Source organism: Cuculus canorus, chromosome 1, assembly GCF_017976375.1.
Source record: "Cuculus canorus isolate bCucCan1 chromosome 1, bCucCan1.pri, whole genome shotgun sequence".
NCBI classification, from domain to species: Eukaryota; Metazoa; Chordata; class Aves; order Cuculiformes; family Cuculidae; genus Cuculus; species Cuculus canorus.
In genome coordinates, this window is record NC_071401.1 from 88357140 (window position 1) to 88372346 (window position 15207).

At 39.7% G+C, this 15207-nt stretch overlaps 1 protein-coding gene across 1 annotated transcript; it reads right to left on the minus strand.

Annotated features, from left to right (window-relative positions):
* Positions 1 to 540: 540 nt before the first annotated feature.
* On the minus strand, positions 541 to 8358 carry DYNLT3 (dynein light chain Tctex-type 3). The gene is made up of 5 exons (XM_054056142.1): positions 8242 to 8358; positions 6966 to 7007; positions 4882 to 5005; positions 3813 to 3890; positions 541 to 2715 (listed from the first exon to the last, which is right to left on the minus strand). The coding sequence occupies exons 1-5, from the start codon at positions 8269 to 8271 to the stop codon at positions 2639 to 2641; spliced, it is 351 nt and encodes a 116-aa protein (XP_053912117.1). The 5' UTR covers positions 8272 to 8358; the 3' UTR covers positions 541 to 2638.
* Between the last annotated feature and the right edge of the window lie 6849 nt (positions 8359 to 15207).

Sequence of the window (15207 nt, forward strand, 5' to 3'; positions counted from 1 at the left end):
TTCAGCCCCTGACTGTAACAACTATGACACCATTATATTGATAGAAAACACTATTGAAATTTTGTGCATTCTCATATTCTGCAATATACAGTTTTATCCTTGAAAAGAAGCTACTTGGAAAAGCAAGTGGTGATGCTCAGCATTAATTTGGAGTGTTAAAATGAATACAAGTAGCTATTTGTATCCACTTAGAATGGGGAATGAAAACAGGGGAAGGAAGTTAAATTCACTGCACTATGACGTGGAATGAAAATACTTTTCCCAGTGTTTCATAATAATCTTTCTGGAACAACAGAACCATTACCTTGCACCATCCAGACAAACAGTTAAGACAAATAGGTCTGCATAGAAAAGAGGTGTGAGAAATTAGGCCAAGTCTGGGAACTAGCCTTTGACAAGGTCTTGTCTCTAAAATGAATGCAAAATTTTAATAAATTTCCCAAGTTCTCCCTGTTGTATGCAAGTGAAGGAAAGCAAGACAAATACTGTTCTCAGTTGTTATTTGTATTGATCAAGAACACATGAGGCAAAAAGACAACTAAGGCAAAACTTTATTTTTTTTTTGGTAGCAAGAAAAATGAAGCAGTCTTATAATTAAGCAGTGTTTCCTAGGTTTTTTCTGCAGCAGAACCTTCACCAAGCCTCATTAAACTGAGAGTCTTACTCAGTGCATCTTGTCTTCAAGTAAAGCAAAAATACCAAATGATATTACAAATGGCTGCTTGGAAAAGTTCTTCTGACCATGGCATCCAGATGCCCAATAAGGGGGATAACAGCCACTGCTGCTTTTATTCATCCACTACTTATGCTCTATCAATTGGATCGAACCTTTTTCCAATTGCTACTCCACTTATTTTTTCACTTTATGCAAGCCCAAATATCAGTGAAGCTATGCATTTTTGTCAGTTCCACAACGTGGCTCTGGATGCTGGCACCTAGTTCACAAATTGCTGTCAGTACAACATACACATACATCTTCACGCTACACTTGCCTGTTAGGCAAATGCAATATTACAGTATTAATTTTACTTGCACTTAGGTAAAAGCAGGACTCTTATTTGTCTGTAAAGCAATTGAACAGTACTGTGAATTACACATACACATGTTCCTTCTGTAGTCTCATACTAGCGATATGCATATACCATGTGAGCACTGAAATGGTTTTTTAGCTTGTTCTTTGTACAGGACACTTGCTATGTGCCCTAATAATCAGTCATCTGAAAAAAAAAAAAACCCACCCAAAGAAAACTGCATAATCGTGCTTTAATACTAATTTCATTAAATCCAAACCAGCCTTACCATAGCTGTTAGGTAGTTATCAGTCTCTCCAAACCCATGCAGTAATAAAGAAAAAAAAAAAAGTCTATATGAGAAAATAACATAATGTAGCTGCCACTTAGTGGCAACAATTATTTAGGCATTTGTGGTATTGATACATTTCTTTATCATATAATTTGTGCATTAATCAACAAAAATGTAGGCCCCAATCCAGCAAATACTTGCAAGTGTGCAAATGCTTTTCTTCCACGTGGAATACTTCAAGTTAAGACTCACTCATCAGATGAGCAAAGTTAAGAACTTTCATGAATTTTTACAGGAGAGGAATTTGTAGTGCTTAAAACTTAACTGTAGTATTTCGTAGGAATAAGATCCAATTCTAGACTCATAGAACTTAGGAAACACTCCTACAAAGAACAGATACATTGTTTTAAGATAAGCTTAAAAGAAAGCTAACAAGAGCCTCTAGAAATGTGTGTGCCTTCTCTCTGAACACTTTAATCCTACTTGGAGTAATGGGGGTCCAGTCTTGCTGCCCTAGCTCCTGGTTACTGCTTGAGGAATCAATAAAGTGCTTATCACAAATTCCGCAGTCAGAGAATAAAATCAAATGTAAGTACCTTCAGAATGTTTTCAGATTTGTAAACTATGAATTAAAGGGCTGATGCCTGATCCTCAGCATGTTTCCCTGAATCAGTAATAAATAATACATTCTTCATTCTGAAGATAAATTAAAATTCTGCTAGGAGTATGTACATTTCACCTTTGCCCCAGAGAAGTCATCCTCTGCCTCCAGGGGAAAGGCTTAACTGGATTTAATTTCTATGTAAATATTCATGCTTGACTGAAACATGATGCTCATGCAATTTCACAAGCACCAGCATTCAATGCAATAGTTACCTTTGTTTAATCGAACATGAAAAGCTAGTATTGTTTACAGTGTATCCACACTGAATCGTGTTCATAATTTTCTCCGAAATGCACCATAATCCTGAGAGGTCTTGCTTGCCCTTTGACCTTTACTTTGATTTCATGTGGTTTATTCCTCTTGAATAAAGTACCTTTGATATTAGCTTTGATATGAATTGTATTGATCTTTGTGGCATCTTCTCATTAACATACTTATGAATATTTAAATTACTACAACCTTCTCTTTTAGGTAGATACATATTTTAAATTTTTTGCTAGCTTTCTGATAATTAATCTATGAGAACTGACTTAGACTGTATGCTCTCTGTAGAGAACTTCTGTATGCTCCTCATACAAAAACAAATACTGGTTTAAAGTATCTAGCCATGTGTTTGGATGATTTTTCATTTTTTAAAGGCTTCGGTGTTGCTTATATTTATCTTCCAGTCAACTACAGGATAATAGCAACAGCAAACACATTGACAATGCAGTTCATTGTTCGGTTTTCCCATCTCACTGTGCAGGTTCCTAGAAGAGATTATTAGAAAATAAAAATAGAATGCCAGTGCCTTTACTACATTCACTTTTTCGTACTGTATACTATGCCAAATCAGTGTGAATAATTCAGCTGTGATTTAAGGTAAGTACTATCATGTTGTCTTGGCTATAAATAAGACTACAGTCCTCATAACATTTTGATTAACTTGTACATTGTTTACAACCTAATGTCTAAGACAAATTTCCAGGAAAGCATAATTTCAGTATCTCACTTTAAAAGCTGGATTTGCAAATTTTTTTTAAAATCTCATACTGAAATCGGCAAGATAAGCAGACTAGAAATCAGAAAAAAGACTGCATCAAATACATTCTAGTGTATTTACCTTCTGTAACTTTTCCTCTTCTATTGTATCAATGTATCAATGCCTCATAAGGTGAAGGAAAAGTGAAGATTGAACTGTATTTGTTTACTTAACTTCACTTTTTGATATTATTTTAATCTTGGTCAACTTTCTAATGCCATCTCCACCTTAAAGTTAAATTTTGGTGCCCTCTTCTAAAAAGACCTTTCTGAGTCTGTGATAAGCATGCCTAAATTTAAAATAATCTTGTTTCCCCATGATACTACGAACCCAAGAAAAAAGGCATTTACAACTAAATTAGAAGCAATGAACCACATTCAAAGCCCGGCTGACAGTCAGGCAACTAAAACACATACTGTTAGTCAAAACAGTTATATTTTTCACCAATTTCTGGTCTCCCCCAAAGCAGTACTGTCCCCTTACAGCAGACAGACAGGTATGTTTAGCATTAGCCAGTTGCTCTTACTGCAAGCAACATTTTACTGCCTCTTCAACTGATCTATAGCTACTGATGAGGATTAAATGTTTTGACTCTTGTTTCCACATGAATTAATTTTACTCCTCCCTATCATAATTCACTAAGCCATTGCTCTTAATGTAGGCACTGACTCCTGACAAAATATTTCTGCTGGGCTTATAAACAAGCACCTAATCCTGTAAGCTACTGTTTCTACAATCACTCTTGAAAATGTTCAACCTATTACAACTGAGCAATAAGTAACATTTCTTCTACTACAAATCTTTAATTTGACTGAAGAAACTTACCATCAGTTGTGGTATCCCAGAAGCATGAGCTTGCTGTATGAAGACCAGCTCCACTCCTCTGCATCACTGCACAGGTTACTGCAAGATACAGTCATAAAGTCAAGGAAATCATTATTAAGGCAGAGGAGCTGAATCATTCTGTACTTATGAACCGAAGCCTACATGATGTTTTCAAATGGCTGGCAGACAGCACTCAACAATGTCAAAACCTTTCTTGACTATCCCCTCCCCAAGTATTTTCCCCAAGAACTTGGTATTAATTTCATGATTATTTTTACCCACATAAAGACAACAGCTTTAACAAAATGCCTGCTAATAGGATTATGGTTTTTATCTTTTAAACTGCTTAGATATGGCTTGTGTCATGTGCACATCAGAACGGGATTACAGGTGCTGTCCTCAAAGGTAGAGCAGAAAGTCACACTTGATGACAGCTGTTTTCCAGAAGTACTGGATGAGTGTTCTCTGAAACCACACTCTAGTAACACGCAGCACTTCTAGACTGACCTGTGATAGTCATAAAACCAGTGGCAATCTAAACCCAGGACTTTCAAAACAGAACAGAGTGCAAATACTTGCTATTACATCAACATTCCACAAAAGGACCACAGTGGGTTAAACTTCTACTTATTTCCACCTCCCTTCCACAGATATGCATATAAATATAATGGGACATGGCTTAGCCTATGATTAAAGTATTTCAAATGTCCGTATTTATACAGGAAGCTTAATCCTAATTAAAATTTTATTTAAAATAAATAGAATCTATTTTCTGATCTGATACAAAAAAAGGTTGAAATAATAGTTTTGGTTGCTTAAGAGTCATGAAAGACTGTGTAACATGTCATCTTCCGTGCTAAGTGCTGCTAGCATGCTTAGCCCAAGTGAAACTGCCATGGTTTCACAGCAGGTATTACTAAAAATCTACATGAAAGAAGAATTCAAGTATCTGCTCTCTTTTGTTTGTAGCTTAAAACCTTCTATCGAATGTAGCACTGCATTCAAATGGACCTTTCAGCAATTATTTATTGTGACTGTATGTGGTAAAAGTATGACTACTTGTACTTACCAATGTACTTATACGTTTTTCCGAGTTTTACCAGATGCGTCAGTGACTGTTCTACTATTGCAGCAGTCCACTGGTTGACTTTGTTGTGATTATAGTCTGCCTTGCCTAAAACACTTTCTATGCACTAAAATAGAAAAAAAAAAGAAATTAGTTAAAGAAACATACTTCAAAATGTAGAGGCTTAAAATGTCTTGCATAATCTGAGAAATTTTGTCTGGCAACAGGATTACTTTATATCACTTGAGTCATCAGGTATCAGCTGCTGAATGGGAAGTAAAACGAGCCATCTCAGAAACTTATTTTTAGTACACACTTACCACATTATTACATGGAGAAAAATGAGGTTCTTATCGAACATTTCTGATAGGAAAGACCTTAGCTATATGCTTTAAGTAACAAATTAAGTGAATGGATCTATTTACCAACAAAGATACTAACACATCCCAGTGCTCCTAATGACTGCTCACTCCAGCCTGGCTTTCAGAAGCTACTGAATTGGAAATGGAACTACTTGCATCAATAACATCAGCTTGGGCTGGCCAGCCTTTCAGAGCCTGTGAGCAAAAAATACCAAAATCCTATGTGGGGATAGGAGTTGGACTCTATGATACTTGCAGGTCCCTTCCAATTCCAGTCATTCTGTGATTCTGTGAAAATCTTCAGAGAGCCAGAGCCACGATAGTGAAATGTATACCCCACTGTAAAAGATGAGGACAAGAGAGGAGCAAGAGATATTCAAAGGGTTATATTCTGCAGCATGAGAAATATCTGAACAGCTTGAAAATTACCTGTTCTCCCACAGCTACAGTATCAACAACCTTTACTTAAAGTGATTAAACAGAAAGTCTTCTCTTTAATTGTAACTCTTAAATTGTATTCTCTGCTCCTAAGAAATTCAGAATTAATTGCTGATAGATACTTCTTAAAATTGAGGCATTTGGTTAGGACATATACACCTAAAAAAAGGTAAGTAAAATAAAACTATATTCTCTTCTGATTCAGTAAGATGAACCCTATGCACTAACCACCCAAAACCAGGCTATGTATGATTTTTGTGCTCCAGATCTTTAAAAGCCCAATTAGTTCTGACCACAGTGTATACAGCAGGACAAAGGACTGAATGGAAAAACACAAAACAGAACAGAAAATATAAGAGGGATACCAAGATCCCTTCGGGATTTTGGTCCTTTCAGAAATGTGCACAGTGCTAGAACTCCTCGGCTTGGTTAAGCTTTCTGTCAGTGGCAGAAACACTTTGGCTTTACTCCCAGTGCCTGCTGTGAAAGTAAAGAGACTCTGACATACTGCATTTGGCCTTTCAAGGCAAGGACAGTTATATAAGGGGTCGAATTGTCATTTACCTGACACCTAAGAGCTTGCTGTTGTGAACTGGAGCAGCTCTAAAAGTCCAGCCCTTTCTCTTCAAGACAGGGCAGATGGGAAAAGGCCTGCAGAGCTCCTCTAGGAATTCATTTCTCAAAATGGTATTTCCTTGCAAATCCTCACAGCATCTGCTAGCCACAGGCTCTTCAGTAATCACTTTCCAGTTACTAGGTATTTAATTTAGACCATTCCCAATTTCAACCTGCTCTTTTTGCATAAAAACTGTTTTTCAAAAGATTTTCTAGACTAACAAGATCACACCATGCAACCTCCTGCTCAAGCCAAGGCTAACTTCCAAGTTTGATCATATTGCCCAAGGCCTTGTCAAGTTTTAAAAATCTCTAAGGGTGAAGACTCCACAAGCTGTCCCTGTGACCTCTAGTGATTAACTAGCCTCTAACTGGATAAAGGGGGGAAAAAATAAAATCAGAGTGAATTTCCCTTGCAAATTTTGACTGCTGCCCCTCGTCTTTCCACTGTAACATGAATTCTGGCTCTCTCTTCTCTCATCTATCTACCTCCGGCTCTTTAGGTAGTCCAAGACAGCAACAGATGAAATTTAAAGCAGCTCCAAAATAAACTCAATCTTTATTTGATACAAATAATAGTTTAATACAACTTTGAATTTACCTGAGATGGTCAACAAGCGTAACTGCTTTCACTATAGTGCAAGGTAAGGCAAGCTGTCAGCTAAAACCTACCTCCTTAACTATGTTGTGGGCTTCATCAGCATTGAAGATCATCTGTAACAATAATGAACTATTATTATTTCTGATATAAAAGTAAACAAATGATGCAGTTTTACTCTAAGTAATACACACTGATCAGGTCCCATGTCTGTTTATTTGCACTGTGTAGTCTCTTGGTTATTCTAAAATCTTACCTTTTTACCCAGCACTGTACATATGTTACTTAGAATTGTTTTGCAAGTCACACTTGAGTGGGCACACTTGGGTCTCAGTGAGCTTGGAAACAGGTTCAATTTACATTTCCTGCAAAGATTAAATACCAACATTCTCAATGCTTCTCATGGCAATATTCTCTGAGACAAAGAGTTAAATGGCAAATCTTTTCCTCTTGGCCTTTATCCTGGTTTTTACTGGAGGCACAGACTTAACAACCCATGGGTTACATCTTCATGCCAAAGGTTTTGTAACCCTTATATTGGAAAGACTGGTTTCCATAGTCATTTGCCTACCCAAGTAACGTTCCCGAGTATGGGAAAAAGCTTTTAAGTTCTAATGCCTCTTCCCTACTCATCAGTGTTTAGTTTGGCTTGCATAGGAAGCACAGCACGTGACTGTGCAATCCGCCTCCTGCATCACAGAATCATAGAACAGAATCACAGAGTAGTTTGGGTTGGAACAGACCTTAAAGCTCATCCAGTTCCAAACCCCTGCCATGGGCAGGGACACCTCCCACCAGACCAGGCTGCCCAATGCCCCATCCAACCTGGCCTGGAACACCTCCAGGGATGGGGCAGCCACAGCTTCCCTGGGCAACCTGTGCCAGTGCCTCACCACCCTCATAGTGAAGAAATTCCTCCTTATATCTAGTCTAAATCTGCCTCTCTCCAGCCTATACCCATCGCCCCTAGTCCTATCCCTACAGGCCCAGCACTTGTTGGTTTTATTTTCCAGCGACATAAGGAAATAGTCTCCAGTGACGTATTTTCCAGGGATGACATAAGGCGAACGGCCGCAGGCTGACACCCCACGGCCGGCTGCGGCAGCCCCGGGCTTCACTCCCCTCGCGGGAACTTGGGGCCATCAAGAGCTGCGGGGGCTCTGCGCACCCGCCCCAGCCCCAGCAGCCCCGCTCCTCCCGCAGGGATGCGGGGGTGCCCGAGGGTCCCGCCCGCAGCCCGCCCCGCAGCCCTCGCCCTGCGCGTCCTTGCCCGGCCAGGCAGGCGCGGCCGCCCCGCGGGGGTTCTCGGCAGCCGAGGGGGGTGCGGGCACAGCCCGGCGCCGCCTTTACCTCGTCGTTGTGGGGGTGAAACTCCTCCATGGCCCCAGCGCGCCTGTTCCGGCAGCGGCTCCCGGTCCTGCGCGGCTCCTCCTGCGCGGCGCCGGCCGGGCGGGGCTCCCGCGGCAGCGCCGGGCGGGGAGAGCGGGGAGGGCTGAGCCGAGCCCGGCCGAGGAAAGAAGACGGTGTCCGCCTGCCCTCGCAGCGCCCGCCGTGGTGGCGGCCGGGGCAGCTCTAGGCGGGATCATAGAGTGGTATGGGTCGGAAAGGACCTGAAAGACCATCCAGTTCCACCCCCCCGCCGTGGGGCAGGGACACCTCCCACTAGACTATTGCTCAGGCAGGTTATTCTCCCTCTGCACTCGGCACTGGTGAGACCGCACCTTGAATACTGTGTTCAGTTCTGGGCCCCTCACCACAAGAAGGTTGTTGAGGCTCTGAAGAGCAACGAAGCTGGTGAGGGGGCTGGAGAACAAGTCTTATGAGGAGTGGCTGAGGGAACTGGGGTTGTTTAGCCTGGAGAAGAGGAGGCTGAGGGGAGACCTTATTGCTCTGTACAGCTACCTAAAAGGAGGTTGTGGAGAGGAGGGACCTGGCCTTTTCTCCCAAGTGACAGGGGACAGGACAAGGGGGAATGGCCTCAAGCTCCGCCAGGGGAGGTTGAGGCTGGACATCAGGAAAAGATTTTTCACAGAAAGGGTCATTGGGCACTGGAATAGGCTGCCCAGGGAGGTGGTTGAGTCACCTTCCCTGGAGGTGTTTAAGAGACGGGTGGACGGGGTGCTGAGAGGCATGGTTTAGGGAGTGTTAGGAACGGTTGGACTCAATGATCCAGTGGGTCCTTTCCAACTTAGTGATTCTACAATTCTATGATTCAAAGCCTCATCCAGCCTGGCCTTGAACACCTCCAGGGATGGGGCATCCATGACTTGTCTGGGCAGCTTGTTCCAGTGCTTCAACAGCCTCACTGTAAAAAAATTCTTCCTAGTATCTAATCTAAATCTCCCCTCTTTCTCTTAAAACTATTAGCCCTTGTTCTATCCCTGCACTCCTTGATAAAGAGCCCTCCCTGTCTTTCCTGTAGCCCCTCTTTAAATACTGGAGGCTGTGATAAAGTCTCTCCGGAGCCTTCTCTTCTCCAGGCTGAAAAACCCCAATCTCTCAGCCGTTCCTCATAGGCGAGGTGCTCCAGATCATCTTTGTGGCCCTCCTCTGGACTTCCTCTAACAGGTCCATGTCCTTCCTGGGCTGTGGGCTCCAGAACTGAATGCAGTACTCCAGGCAAGGTCTCCCAAGAGCCGAGTGGGAGAAACACCTCCCTCAACTTGCTGCTCACAGTTCTTTGAATGCAGCCCAGGATACAGCTGGCCTGCTGGGCTGGAATCATGCATTGCCGGCTCCTGTTGAGCCTCTCATCCACCAGCACCCCCAAGTCCTTCTCTTCAGGGCTGCCCTCCACCAATTCACCACTCAGCCTGTATTTGTGCTTGGGATTACCCTTGCCCACACTCAGGACCTTACACTTGCCCTTGCTGAACTTCACTACGTTCGCACAGGCCCCCTCTCAAGCCTGTCAAGGTCCCTCTGGATGGCCAGTGAATTTGCAAACTTTCTGCAACACCGGGGCAACCCTGCACCTGGCACTACGACCTGCTCCGCACAACAACGGTGAAGGGGTTATTTGTATTTTTATTGTTACACATTGTTATCCTTTGCTGGAGGTGGAGAATGCATACATCAATTCCTCCAGAGGAGCAGCGGTACCCCTGCCCCGCTTTTTTCCTGTATTTCTGGATTAATCTGTGCCAATTATCTGACACAAAATTGCCAGTAGTTTTAATAATGACAAGTTGCAACTTAAGGTTCTTCTAATTCCAATTTACTATAAAAAGTTGATCCTGATTTTAATTTGAAAATACATATATATATACATACAGAACTGCATCACATCTTTTCTCTGTCTGTGAAGTTGCCTGGGAAACAGGAAGACACCCAGCAAAAAACAAAGCAGAAATGTCAAGTGTTTAATAATAATAATAATAATAATAATAATAATAATAATAATAATAATAATAATAATGTTATTATTGAACTATGCTATATCAGTATATAATTATAATAGTTTTATAACATTATATATAACATTCTTCTTATTATTAAAACTGCTGTCCTACTATAGAATAAAATCAGATTATTTGACATATACCCTTGACAAATCTGTGATGATGATGATTATGGAGGAAGGCCTTATGTAGATTTTCCCCCTATAATACCTGGTCTTTCTGAACCAAACTGCATATGAGAAAGGACCAAGGCTGCCCCATGTCTAGTTCAGCTTTGGTGGCATAGGGTTGGACAGACACACACTTACCTTACAAACGCATCTCTTATTCAGTGTTACTGGTACACACATTGGAAAAAATCTGTTTGAAAACCATGGAAGTTCAGGGGGAAGCAAAGTGAAACATTGCTATGTTGCTTGTTTGCAAACTAGCTTTCCTGTTTAATGTGTGCTAATGGCTACTGTAGGAGAAGATTGACCGTGAGAACTAAAACTCTTTAAAAGCAGATCTTTATGAGCAAGTACAAATGCACGTAGTCATAGGAAAACACATGAAACAAAATCTCCTTTAGTATAAAGCTTTTTTCTGTTGTGATCTCTGCAGTATTTTCTTGGGCTTTCACATTTGGAAGCTATTAGCAGTAAAACAAAATATCTTTTTATGTATTACTAGTCCAAAGCTAGGGATAAATGTTTATTTTCAAAAAAATAAAATATAGTGGAACATATGATATATATGCTCTGGCATGATGGATAAAAAGCTAGCAGTGCTAAAATAACTTACCCTTGGATCCTGTGCAACTTTTATTTTCTGTGTTTTCAGAGATCATGCAACTTTGCATCTGTATCTTCAGGATGCAGTATACTATCAAACAAAAATAGTATCTAGACTTTTTTTTTCAGTTCTGTTTAGAAATATTCAAGAAAGACCTTCTTTGATGTATTAGCAACAATTATCTCAGTGGATTCCCTGGAAAACAGAGACCTAGTCTGAAACAGAGACCAAATTGGTCCTGAATGACCAATGTGTGTGTGTGTGTGTGCGTGTGTGTAGGTCTTAATGCAGAAGAAATTACCTATCTCTCCTCCCCCACAACCCTACCTAGGAGGATAGCAGAAGGTCTGAGGAAATTCTGAGTCCATCAGACTCAATTCAGCATCCAGAGAGCCATTGGATAAATAACAAATGACAAAACAGTATTAATGCAGGAAGTGTTTACAAATAAACACCTAGCATCACCCACGAACAGTCAACACAGATTTGTCAAGAGTATATGTCAAATAATCTGATTTTATTCTTCAGTAGGACAGCTGTTTTAATGGCTGAAGGGGAAATAAATAGTAAGTGTGTTATTCTGTAGTAAATGTGCCTTTTTATGCTCTCCCACAAGAGGATATATAATCTACGGAAAAGCTAACCAATCATTCCTAAAATTGGGCTATTGAAGTAGAAGGAATAAATACAAGGAGATGGATGGAGTTTTGCCCCAACAGCTAATCAGTGTAAGTAGAAATAACCAGAATCATAGAATAAAAATGGTGCTTATAAAAGGTTTTTAATGACAGCATGTTGAAAGAAGTTATAAGCATATGGAATTATAGGATCAAAATTAAAAATATTGAATAGGTTGGAGAAATCAAAAGGAAGAAATTTTATAAAAACATAAAGTACTATTTTAAAATCAGGACATCAAATGCACAAATACAAAACTGGGACTAATTATCTAGGCAGTGGTGCTGCAGGGAAAAATATGAAATTACAATAAAGAGGAACACAAGTACAATGTTATAAATAACTAAATACATTGAAGAATACTGTGAAAGGCACAGAAGGCAATTATGCTGTTCTGCTTGGTGTTGATCAGGATTGAATGTAACTCAGTCCAGTGTGATGGTGGGACAGAGACAGAAAACTAATTCTTCCTGAAGGCAGTAAGACTGAAAGGAAGCTTAGAAAATGTGATTTGTGGAGGAACTGCATTTCTTTTATATCTCTTGTCCCATCTTTCTTGTAACATAATCTCTCTGAAAGTGCAGGGATTTACTGAAAAAGGTGATTAATGACACAATGTATGATGAAAGATAGGACAAGAAATAACAGCTTCATTTTGAAACCAGGGAGATTTATGTTAAATATTAGGGAAAAAAAATCTGAGTATAAAACAGTGAAGCAGGCCTGGTTTGGAATTGCCTTTGCTGGATCAAAACCACATTAAACAACAGCTGCCAGGTATCCAGCTGACCTTTAGAAAGGAGGAGGAATTAAATAATCTTTTGAGGGAATTTTAGGCTCCCATTTATTCAACTTTCACAACTACTGAGTGATTACTTTCTTTTTTTCTTAACAGATTCACTTTTTATCTGATTTCAATATCCAAAATCACTGATATTTTTCCTTTTTTTTTTTCCTTAGAATGACTAATGCTATTACTAATTTCACAAGAGCAGTGCCAAGTTGTAACAAGGAGCCATACACTTCTTTTCAAGGGGAGTTACCTGATAACATTGCTTAATTCTTTATTACACTACTGTGAATTGTAAACTGTAAACTGGAAATGGATTGGTGTTATAATTAGTTCTGTGAATTGTAATAGGAAATGTTAAAAGTGCTGAGAGAGGTGGCTCAAAAATGCAACCCTAAATTTGAAAATGCTGTAGGCTTTCATCATTCAAATGCAGAACAGGAGCTCTTAAAAAGGCAGAGAATAAACAGAGCAGCTCAAAGAATTTGTTGATTAAAAAGCAAATATTTGAAGAGGACTTGGCGTAGTGGAGAGGTGGCAGTCTATGCAAGATCTGCAAATCCTCTGCTGCTTGAGCAGAGGCAGTAAAAAATGTGAATACCAATCCAGCTAAAATAGTATGCCTCCTTTCTCACTTGTTCCTTTAAAATGTTGTAAACATTTTAAACATTTGCATCTACCTTAAACTGTTGAATGCAAAATCAGTAGAGTTATGGCATTTAATTTTTCTGACTTAGTTCCTAAGCTACGTTTGGCTAGATGCTGAAGAAAGGATCAGCTCTTGTTCTTGCTCTCTTCCAATGCACTCACTGTTCGGTACCACAGGGAACAGAGCGGTGAATTAGATGGACTCTTGGGCTAATCAATATGGCAGCTTTTGTGTTGGCCAAATCAGCAATGCTTGGCCCTAGCAGAGGTTTTAGTGATTTGCTTTTCTGATTTATTTTTTTTCCCTTAGAGGTGTTCTAATGTTAACTGCAGTGGATTGCTGGAACTCTCCTTTGAAGAGCTGAATGCCCACTCAACAATTGTTCAAAAAAAGGGTGTAGTGAATTGTCAGAGACATCACTATTTCCATAGCTACAAATGGTCTGTCAAAGTGGATTCTGTATTTTTGGAATTGTCATGTTAAATCACATTGTGATAATAAGAGAGATAGGAGTACACCACCAAGCCTGTGTAAGTGGCTTAGCCCAGCCCCGTGGAACAGTATAGAGCTGAAATTGCTGCTACCACATCTGCACGGTACTGCCATCAGCCCATTCAGCTGCTGAGAGCAGGGCATTTGCTCAGTCCTGGACTAAAGTGACTGTATTGCAAGTCCATGCTGGCTTCCTTAGAGGATTATTTGATTTATCAGATGATCTAGAGATATGGAGGTGTACACAGTCAATTTTAGGGTTAACTTGGCCATCTGACAATCCTAAATGCCCTAAATATTTATTATCCGTAGTCCGTGTTTAAGATGTACATCAAGACAGAATAATCTTTCCAGTGCTAGTGAGTTTGCGTAACACCCACTGTAGTGGTTTACCCACTTAAATGATCCAAGACCATAATATTAGTGTTATGACATCTGATAAATGAATAAATAGGTAAGTTTAATTCTGGTTCATGATTAACATTATTCAGATAATTAATAATGATATTTTCTGAAGGCATAGCTTACATGATGTGTTTGAGATGACAAAGAAGCAACAATATATTACTCAGCTTATATATCTCTTCTAACTACATTGAAATTTCTGATACTACATATTCTTTAAACATGCAATAAAACCATAATCGATAAAAGCAAATGGTCAGCCACCTAAAGACAACTCTTCAAAGGAACAAACTGAAAGCATCATGCATTGAGTGGTACTTTGGCTTATGTGCTATTTGTCTTTGAATGTATGGTACTGTGAGCTTTTGAAGGAATAAGAATTAATTCCTTTCTTTATGTATTATATGCAGAATGGGGGAGTTCTCTCTATATAATTTGCTGGAACTACTGCTAGCTGTTTAGGAGTTTCAATTGCAACACTCCATGTTGTTATTCAGAATGCTTTGAAACTTCAGCTGTTTCGTCAAAAAATATGTAATTTGATACTTCATGTTGAATATTTTGGCAAGATTAGTGCAAAACTGATTAGGATATTTCTTAAAAAGCAGCTAAGGAAAAAGATATTTTATTTTCATCACAGTAAAAAAGACTGACAATTTTTACAGCACTTCATTTGTAGGAAGTTTAGCACTTTTATGCTATAGAAAAAAAAAAATTATTCTTTGGCAAGGAGAAAATCCAAAGAGAAAATTTTAGAAGAGTTTTTGTTAAAAATCCATACAAACATGTCAAATTATAAATATCTGTAAAACTGCATATTTTTAGAGTAAGTTTGTTAGAGGTCACCATCATTATTTAATTAATAACTCTATCTGCACTGAACATGCTGCCTATCTATGCTCTGTCCTTTAGAGAAATGAACACAACAGGGCTTTGTGTTCAGCTGCTGCTTCTGAAGGCCATTAGGGCTATGTCTGTTACAGGAATGCTTCCTGCTTCCCAGGTATTGGTGTGTCGTTGGGTGGCTCCCTTTTTCGTCTCAGGAGTGTGTTAAGTCAATGCCTTCCTTTTGCCATACTCGAATCCTCTGCCTCTCAGTATCCCTGGAGAAAATGCTGCCCACACAA

Bases quoted from the DNA above. Each gene is read 5' to 3' on its own strand.
- DYNLT3 (XM_054056142.1), bottom strand. From the start codon at position 8,271: ATGGAGGAGTTTCACCCCCACAACGACGAG. The intron at 7,008-8,241 runs GTAAAGGCGGCG...TTATTGTTACAG, and splicing joins TTCACCCCCACAACGACGAG to ATGATCTTCAATGCTGATGA. The intron at 2,716-3,812 runs GTAAGTTTCTTC...AATCTCTTCTAG, and splicing joins CTGGGATACCACAACTGATG to GAACCTGCACAGTGAGATGG.